Source organism: Enhydra lutris, unplaced genomic scaffold (genome assembly GCF_002288905.1).
Source record: "Enhydra lutris kenyoni isolate GAN:26980312 unplaced genomic scaffold, ASM228890v2 scaffoldscaffold4, whole genome shotgun sequence".
Taxonomy (NCBI): Eukaryota; Metazoa; Chordata; class Mammalia; order Carnivora; family Mustelidae; genus Enhydra; species Enhydra lutris.
The window spans coordinates 1,262,903-1,272,587 of NW_019154088.1; the positions used below are offsets into that span (position 1 = coordinate 1,262,903).

The window sequence follows — 9,685 nt, forward strand, 5'->3', positions numbered from 1 at the left end:
GATTATTCTGGTTCCCCCGAAAAATAATTTTAGGAGCATGAGACATTTATAACTCATCATTTTTACCTCTTTATGCAAAAAACCCCTACAACAACTATTCTTTCGTCAATTATAAAGGTGTATTAATAAGGCCATTGATAATAGTAAAACAGGGAAGCATAATTTGGCCTAAATATAATTTAATTAAATTAATAAATATAATTTTTTCCAGTTTTACTGAGAAATAACTGACATGTATCACTGTGTAATTTTATAGCATGATGGTCTGATTTACATATATTTTGAAATAATTATCACTATAGGTTTAGTTAATACCAACATCTTATATAGATACAATAAAAAGAAAAAAATTCATTTTGTGATGAGAACTTTTAGGATCTATTATCTGAACAATTTTCCAGCCTAAGACTAAATGTGATCTGCAAACAAAATGCATAAAGAAAATATAGGTACTCTTCCTAAATAATCAAGCAGAAATGAGTTTTAGATAATTAAAATTATAATATGTATTTTAAGAAATTATACAGATGAATAATTGACAAACTGGGTTGTCTGACTACAGACCCAGATAATATATAACAGTATCTCTTTAGTAGGGATTGTTTAAATTGTGTAGGATTCCTGCAATAGCAGTAAGGTAAAGTTTTGTTAATATGGGAATATTTAATATATTAAGAACATCTATTGTGTTAGAATTACTTTGATAGAAGAATGTCATCAACTTTTTTAAACTTCAAAGCCTTCTTCAAAGCCTTCAAAGCCTTTACTTCTGTAAAGTAGGCATCAGAAAAAGTAGTCTAAAGTCAAACAGTCAGTGTGACTTGACATCACATGATAAACATTAAGCCATGTATATCACTTAGAGAGTTAAAGAGAATGTTACACTTCAAGATATATTAAAATTAATGATGGAAAATGACCAGAAGAACAACAGATGTAAATTATTTTTGTCAATCTACAAAGCCTGTGGAGCTGGCTTTAAGTCATTCCTCTTGCCTTGTGATCATAAGTAAGCTCATGGATAAGCCTGTTTACTACTATGTAATAGATTATTAAGACTATCCAAAACTCAAGGGGTTCTAATGAGAAGATAAAATTATTTATTTAGATATTGTTCTAAGCTCCTTCCTACCCTCCACATATATTATTATGATCTCTTCAACATTTCTTATTCAGCAAGTACACGTTATATCTGGGATCTCAGAATCCTTTGCTTTAAAAGTCTGTGGTTCAGAATTCTGATCCCTTACTATTTCCCCTCCTTTAGGATTGTTGCAGAGACCATCTGCAGCCTGGATCCATGGATAAGGTCAATACTTCAGTGGTGTCTGAATTTGTATTGTTGGGACTCTCTAGTTCTCAGGAGCTCCAGCTTTTCTTTTTTGTTTTCTTCTCTGTGTTATATGTGGTCATTGTGCTGGGAAACCTTCTCATTATCGTCACAGTAACTTCTGATAACAGACTGCACTCCCCCATGTACTTCCTCCTGGGAAATCACTCCTTTGTGGACATCTGTCAGGCTTCTTTTGCTACCCCTAAGATGATTGCTGATTTTCTGAGTGAACATAAGACCATCTCCTTCAGTGGCTGCATTGCCCAGATATTCTTCATTCACCTTTTTACTGGAGGAGAGATGGTACTACTTGTCTCCATGGCATATGACAGATACATAGCCATATGCAAACCCCTACACTATGTAGTCATCATGAGTCGAAGGACGTGCACTGTCCTTGTAATGGTCTCCTGGGCTGTGGGCTTGGTGCACACATTATGCCAGTTATCATTTACCGTGAACCTGCCTTTTTGTGGACCCAATGTAGTAGACAGCTTTTTTGTGACCTTCCTCGAGTGACCAAACTTGCCTGCCTGGACTCTTACATCATTGAAATACTAATTGTAGTCAATAGTGGAATCCTTTCCCTAAGTACTTTCTCTTTCTTGGTTAGCTCTTACATCATTATTCTTGTCACTGTCTGGTTTAAGTCTTCTGCTGCAATAGCCAAGGCCTTTTCTACACTGGCTGCCCATATCACTGTAGTAATATTGTTCTTTGGACCTTGCATCTTTATCTACGTGTGGCCCTTTACCACTTACCCTGTGGATAAACTTCTTGCCATATTTTACACCGTTTTCACCCCCGTTCTAAACCCCATTATTTACACACTAAGAAACAGGGATATGAAGGCTGCCATGAGGAAGATTATGACCTATTACCTGAGGCCCAAGAAAATTTCTGAAATTCCACTAGTAGCAAGGAATTCCCTTTATTAAGACACAATTCCTTCAAATTCCTCAAATTGATACTCTGTCTATAAATATTTTCAATGTGTTCTTGTGGCATATCTCAATTATGGTGGAAGTGTTGAGGAAGATGATATAGAGAGTATCTAATGGATATTAATTAGTCCCTTCCCAGGTATCACCTAAGCAAAAGCTAAATATAAAAAACTAGGGGAAAATATATCATGATTACTTGTTCTGGAAATGAACAGAATGACTGTATGGATAGTATTAATACTTTCACTGCTTTAGTTGCAGCATGAATATGATAGGGGAAAAAAAGGGAGTACCTGATTCTTTGGTGGGCATAAATTTAGACATTTTTCCTGGTCCTAGCAGTTTCCTAATTTGTATGCTGAAAAATCTATATAGATGAATAACTTTTTTAAGAATGTGAAAGTGAATTTTCCCAACCAGAAGATAGCCTTTCCACTGATTCAAGTGTGTAGACTTAAGTCGAGATTTTTAAATTATGAAACCCCTCCTCTAACATCAATTATGCCTATCCCATATTTTTTTCCAATAACAATGCTTTAAAATGAATCAGGAGCTTGCATTTCAAATCTTTCACTTAATGGTCTTTCTATAATCAGTTAAGATAATTCCAGTTTCCTCTGAAAACAGTGACGTTTTTGTCTATGCTATAAGTAGCTACACAACAGTCTTTGCATTTAGACAAAATACAGAGTTCTTAGTGGCAATGAATCAATGATAAACATACAATCTAACTGCAACCTGGATCCTGAAAGACCTCTGGATCTCTACTCTGAACCTCTCAGGACCATTAGCGGATTTATTAATGTTGATAATTGTTTTTAAGGGCTTTTTTGGATGCTTCTCAAATTTTATTTTATTTTTATCTTTTAAATTATCCAACAGATAGTACATCATTAGTTTTGGTGCAGTGTTCAATGATTCATTAGTAGTTTTTAAACTTTCCCCCCCAACACTCCTCAATTCATAAAAGGTAATTAGACAAACATAAATATTAGTCTCTCCAAGGATGAAAACGAGTTTTGCTTTTTGTTGTTTGCCTACTTATCTTCCCAATTCCATCTCATCTTTTCTGAACCCAACTGTAATAAAGCATCATTAAGTAAAATATTGAAAAAACCTTGGGAATTTCCTCTTCTCCCATCCCACTCAATTTTTACTCTCTCCATAGCTTTCTAGTTCTTCTGAGACCTGATATTCTTTTCTCTTTTCTACTCACAAAGCTTACCTTCCAGTAAGGGTAGTTTAACAGTAATTTACACTTCAGTGTAAATTTCAATACATCAGCTACTTCTTCCAGGAATATGTACACATTGATTTCTTTCTAATTTTAGGATATTATTCCATCAGTAGTGAGAGGGGAAAGTCAGCAGCTTAGATCTGAAACAGTGGCAGAAAAAAGAGATCTTACCAATGTTTCCTGACTCTAAACCATGCAGGCTGCCTTGTTTTTCTATTCAGGGAATGATGTCCAGCCTTATGATTCCCCTTCTTCTTGAATAAAAGACTATATGTACTGTATGATTTTCTTTTAATCAGCCTATAGTACCAAAGTATTAGGGAGGCAGAACTCATCAGAAAGCTTATTAATTTCATTCTTTTTTTTCAATGATAGATGATTTGATGCTAGATTATATGAAACAGATCCTTCTTGTTAGGTATTTTATAAAAATGTTATGTTAACCATGGTAAACAATGAGAATAAATGTGTTAAGAAATTCAGAAAGTATGTAATCTGGTTAACTGGACCAGTTATTAGCTACTCAGGCACTCATAACATTTTGTGACTATGAGATTCTTTTGAAAATATGATAAACATCATAGCTCTCCTTCCCAAACAACAGCATAAACACTTAAACATAAGACTGGATATACATTAATATTTTACTTTAGTAACTGATTTCTGGTTTTCAGTTAAAAAAATGACTGTAGAGTGATCTTTAACAGAGGAAAGTATATGCTGTCTATGATACTGAATTAATCTTAAACTTTTACTGGAATCCTTGAAATAAAGTAAGTATTAAGGAGTTTGGGGGCATTTGGGTAGCTCAGCTGGTTAAGCATTACATGTTTCTTGATTCTGGCTCAGGTCATCATCTCAGAGTCCTGAGATCCAACTCAGCCTGGAGTCTGCTTCTCTCCCTCTCCCTAATTGCATGTGCTCTCTCTCTCTCCCCTTCTCTCATATAAATAAATCTATATAAAAAAAAAAGAAATGGAGTCTGAACTTTCATAGCTAATATTTACAGAAGAGGAAATGCTTGAGTGAAAGAACTTCAAATTTTCCCAAACTCTTTGAATTTTTTTCACATGAAATGATTTATGTTCCTTACAAACTATTTTTGCAAGTTCTCATTCAAGAAAAGATGAAGTGCTATTTATACTTCAGTGAAGTTCTTCCAAAGAATGCCTGGAAAGCCAGCAAGTTTTCTCGTAATAGAGAAAAAACACACATTTTTTTTTTTTTGAAGGGGCGGAGGGTGGGAGGTTGGGGGGAGCCAGGTGGTGGGTATTATAGAGGGCACGTATTGCATGGAGCACTGGGTGTGGTGCAAAAACAATGAATTCTGTTACGCTGAAAAGAAATAAAAAACATACACACACACATTTTATTCTCAATTATTGGTATAATCCCTTGACAAGCTGGATATTCAAAGTCCTACATTTTGAATGTTGACAAAGTTGACCACTTTCTTAGACACAATTTCAGAGCTGTTAGAAGAATTTCTACTAATGCATGGCAGGGAAGAAAGCAATGATTAAAATAATGTGTGGAATTTCCTCTCATCAAAAGAGTAACAAGAGCAGGTAAGCTGCTGAAAATAAAATACTCCATTTAATAGAGAAGAATCATGTTTTTTTCCTTTGTGTATTTCTTGACAAGGAAGCCCTATAAATTATCAATTTGTTGTCTCTTGACATGAAGTCCACCCTTCATTGGCATGCTTTGTGGTATCTGACCTGGACTCAAACCTTTCACCTCTGTCATGAAAGGATGCTGGATGAACACTACAGAAAAGAGAGGCTTTTCTTCCCACTTCCAGTGTCCTTAATTTCTTTCTCCTACACTGCAGCTACCATGGGCTACCCAGTGGCACTCACCCTCCAGCAAGTTTTGTTGCCAGTCTCAGCCTTTCATTTCCTGCTTCTCATCCCTCCATTTGGGGACCAGCTTTGTTCAGAGGCCTATTCATAAGCTCTCCAGAGAGTTCTCAAATTCACCCTTGGGGAGGGGATCCCCCTTCAAAGTCTATTCCTTCCCTGGTTCTGTCCTTCAGCCCTAGAACATTATTTGGAGTTCGCTTTCATCCCTTTTTTGTACTACTACCAGTTGCTAAGTCTTCATATTCAACATTCCTTGTTCAAAATACCAGTGTAGTTTCTGTCTTCTGATGGCACTCTGACAGATACAGAAACATTTAAGTATCTAGAAGATATTGAAAAGCCAGAAGCATCTAAAAGTGGTTCATAAAATATGACACGTAAGGAGGAAACTCAAGAACTGTAACCAAAAAATGTTAGCGGTTTCATCTATTTATATACTCATAGTGTATGCTATCATTTGTCAACTATTTAAATTTTTTTTTCTCCTAAGACAACAAATGAGGTATTTACTAACTTAAAAAAAAAAAAAATTCACTCTCTGCTCCAAGCCAGTGTGACTATTTCCATAGCAAAGGTTTGGTTTTGTTTTCGTTCATTCGTTTTTCCCCATTCATGGATTTCATTTTAATGTGATAGGAAACCTTGTATAGTGCTCTTTAATGAGGGAAAATGGAGAATTCAAGTGTATATAACACTGAGTCCTTAAAGTTTGAATTAAAGTTTTAATCATCAGTCTGCTTTTCCTCAGAAGACCCTACTGAAGAGCTTTCCATTTGAAAAGATAAATCTGCTTGTTATCTTTACCCTGCAGGTCAAGACAATCACCAAGACAGAAGCAGCACCACTCTGTCTTAATGCATTTTTGTGTCATACATGCAATGATAAAAACAAACAAAATATAAAGCCAAGAGTTCATAGACTTTAACAAACTTTTTCATAAAATATTTCAAATTACTCTAGTTCCAATAAAACAAAGAGAGACATTCATAATACTAAAACAAAAGCTTTTTTAATTTACTGTCAACTATTCAAGGTAACTAGCAATACATTTCACCTGGAATTGAGACACTAAGAGCAGTAGAATCCCATGTTATATTTTGTTTAAAACAAATCTTAATATAATTTGGTAATACATTTTTTTTCATGGAGGTATTTTAAAATGATAATTTGAAATACTCCTTTTTTTTTTCTGTCTGGTTTACAGATCTCTGTGGACTTTTCTTATACCCCTGAGAAACTGACAGAGACAAATTTAACTGCAGAAAAACAGGGAAATAAAAGTACATTTTAGAAATCTGAAAATAACTTTTGCATGCTTGTCATAAGACTTGTCAAATCCAAGCACAGACTATATTATTATTATGTGCTCTTGAGCAGATTACTTGCTTTTGATCAGGTCCCCTCCCTAAAATCTTCCAATTCCTATGCATTACTCTTAGGGCAAAAGAAAAGGAATCCTCATTAATCCGATTAATAAGGCTCTTGGCTCTCTATTCATATCACCACACTAACCCACATCCTCGTTTAAGTAATATGGTTCTCCCTGATGGAAGTAAACTCCACAAGAACAGGGACTTTGTCTATGGCAGGTGAACATATCCCAAAAGTGTTTTTCATAATGTGATTTTTTTGTAGAAGATATGGAGCCAAAAGCCAGGGCAGACTTGTTTGTTCCTTCTGCTCTCAGAATGTAAACTACTTCTGCTATGTGTATGAGCTAAGTGGATGAGTAACACTTCAGACAAGGAATAGAAACTCAATGCATAGCTCAGAGAATAGAAGGGCTGAAGTGATGGAACAGACTCTAGAGAGATGAGACAATATAGCCAGTAGTAAGTGTACCTCAAGATGCTAGCTCAGGGTAAAAAGCGAAGCTTTAGTTCCAATAAAATAAAAATTACTAGAAATAATTTGATTCATGTTCACCATAGGGTAAAAGCAAAGCATTAGCAGTATAATTTCCAAAAGTGCACAGTAACAGAAACCTCCAGGAGAAACACACTGACTACAAGGTACATCATGATGGTCTTTAGAAGACTGAAAAGGGAGAGAAGACTCTGATAACATCAAGATCCAGTATTTCATCACAGGTATTTTTACTTTTCTCTTTTTTTTGACAAAATTGTATTTCACCATAAATACTCCACTTTAGAGAAGATCCTTGACATATAATATACTGTATTTCCAGTATCTTGAAATTCCAAACTATATCAGAACTAAATACATGAAGGATGCCACAAAGTAACTAAAACACCAATGAAGAAAACATCTCAACTCTATTTTGTGACAGAATTTTCACAATTAAAGAAAAAAAAACACATCAGTCACTCCCTCACCCTCTGAAACATTTGCTGTTGACCCATTTCTATATTGGTTCTCCTACTTTGTCACAATATGGTCCTTAGTAAACTTAATGGCCCTGGTAATCTATACATCATCATACTAGCCCACTACATTGAAAGCACATAGTGATTGGACCTTTGAGCAGAAATGACATAAAAGAGGTAAGAGATAATCCCTAACATTTCAGAGATTTGTTAAGTCATTCAAGTTTTAAAGGTTTGAATATTCTGGGGTATGATACCAAATCCCCTCAGAACATACAAAAATGTAATTTTGTTTTGTACTTCTTACCACTGAGAAAGAGACACAGTGTTTACAGGCTCACTGAATCTTGGAGGCAGCAGAAAGCTGCCTTGCAAACATGGCTTTGATGCCATTTTGGTTAAGTCACACTGGATTTCCAATTTCCATGAATCTTTTGTACCTAGTCCAGTCTTGAGTGCAAGCTGCCCTTACTACTCATGCTATATAAACCAGGAAAACCAGTCAAATAGAGGTAGGGATGATAAATAAGAACACTGTGCAGATTCTTTAGCAAAGCCACTTAGAAGAATGACAATGCTAACTCCTAGGATCCTAGAAAAGAAGCCCTGCATCCTGCAGCAGAGAACTACACTGTGGTTAAATAGCAAATCCTAGGATGCTGCAGGGCCCGGCCAGAGACTGAGTTTTCTAGTGTCAGAGACCATGGATTTTCAAGTGACTATGTGACTACCACTGCTCATTATGAACCAAATATCAACAAGTCACAATTTCTAGCTGTCACAGCAGTAAGCCAACATGTATTACAACTGGTACCTCTGGCACCAGGCTGAAGCAGGTATAAAATCACAAGTAATCAGCACCCTTAAGTAGTCCAGAATTCTATATTACCTACTTTTGTTGCATTAATACCCTTACATCAGATCAATTTTATGGTTTCATAGAAGGGTTTCTATAAATGATCTGCTTGTCTTGATGCAAGCCCAAAATGGACAACTGCTGCATTCTTGTCCACTCAGATGACTCTAATGGAAACTGGTGAGGGAAAATTCTATTACTGGGAAAAGCCATAAATATTTCACTCAGTTATCAAATCTGGGATGGAAAATTGGTCCTATGTGGAAGTAAATATGAATTCCTGGACAGTGAAATGCAGTTTTATTGGTTTGTTAGATGTCTTAAAAGATCAAAATTGGAATATGTGGCAGAGAAAAATAAGGACATGTCTATATGAGTAGGCACAAAGTGTGTGGATTTTTATACCTCACATCAGTGTCCATTTGAGACCAAAGCCATGGAATCACTTTTATTAAGATTAGTCTCCTAAGTTCTGGGTAATGCTCCTAAACATTTGATCAGCAGAAGGAACTGAACCTGAAAACCTGATATGATGCCATTCCACAGTAAGACCACATCCATTCAGTGGCAAGTCAAATATATCACACCCCTTCTTCCATGTGGGGGGCAGTGATTTATCCTTATTGGGATGGACTCCTACTCCAGATACGGGTTTTCCTTCCTTGCCTGCTGTCCCCATCCATTATCCTGGGCCTCTAATTTTGTCATCTTCTTAAAAATAAAGAGAATGGTCGAGTTTCATTCTTCTACATATAGCTGTCCAGTTTTCCCAGCACCATTTATTGAAGAGACTTTTTTCCACTGCATATTTTTTCCTGTTTGTCGAAGATTAAGAATGAAGCTCGACCATTCTCTTACACCGTACACAAAGATAATCTCAAAATGGATAAAAGACCTCAACATGAGACAGGAATCCATCAGAATCCTAGAGGAGAACATAGGCAGTAATCTCTTCGATATCAGCCACAGCAACTTCTTTCAAGATATGTCTCCAAAGGCAAAGGAAACTAAAGCCAAAATAAACTTTTGGGACTTCATCAAAATCAAAAGCTTCTGCACAGCAAAGGAAACAGTCAAGAAAACAAAGAGGCAACCCACGGAATGGGAGAAGATATTTGCAAAT

At 35.8% G+C, this 9,685-nt stretch overlaps 1 protein-coding gene across 1 annotated transcript; it reads left to right on the forward strand.

Annotated features, from left to right (window-relative positions):
* The first annotated feature begins 1,300 nt into the window (after window positions 1-1,300).
* On the forward strand, window positions 1,301-2,271 carry LOC111161734 (olfactory receptor 4K5-like). The gene is given in 2 exon segments (XM_022525634.1): window positions 1,301-1,826; window positions 1,829-2,271. Coding segments are annotated over 2 exon segments (969 nt in total).
* The last annotated feature ends 7,414 nt before the right edge of the window (window positions 2,272-9,685 follow it).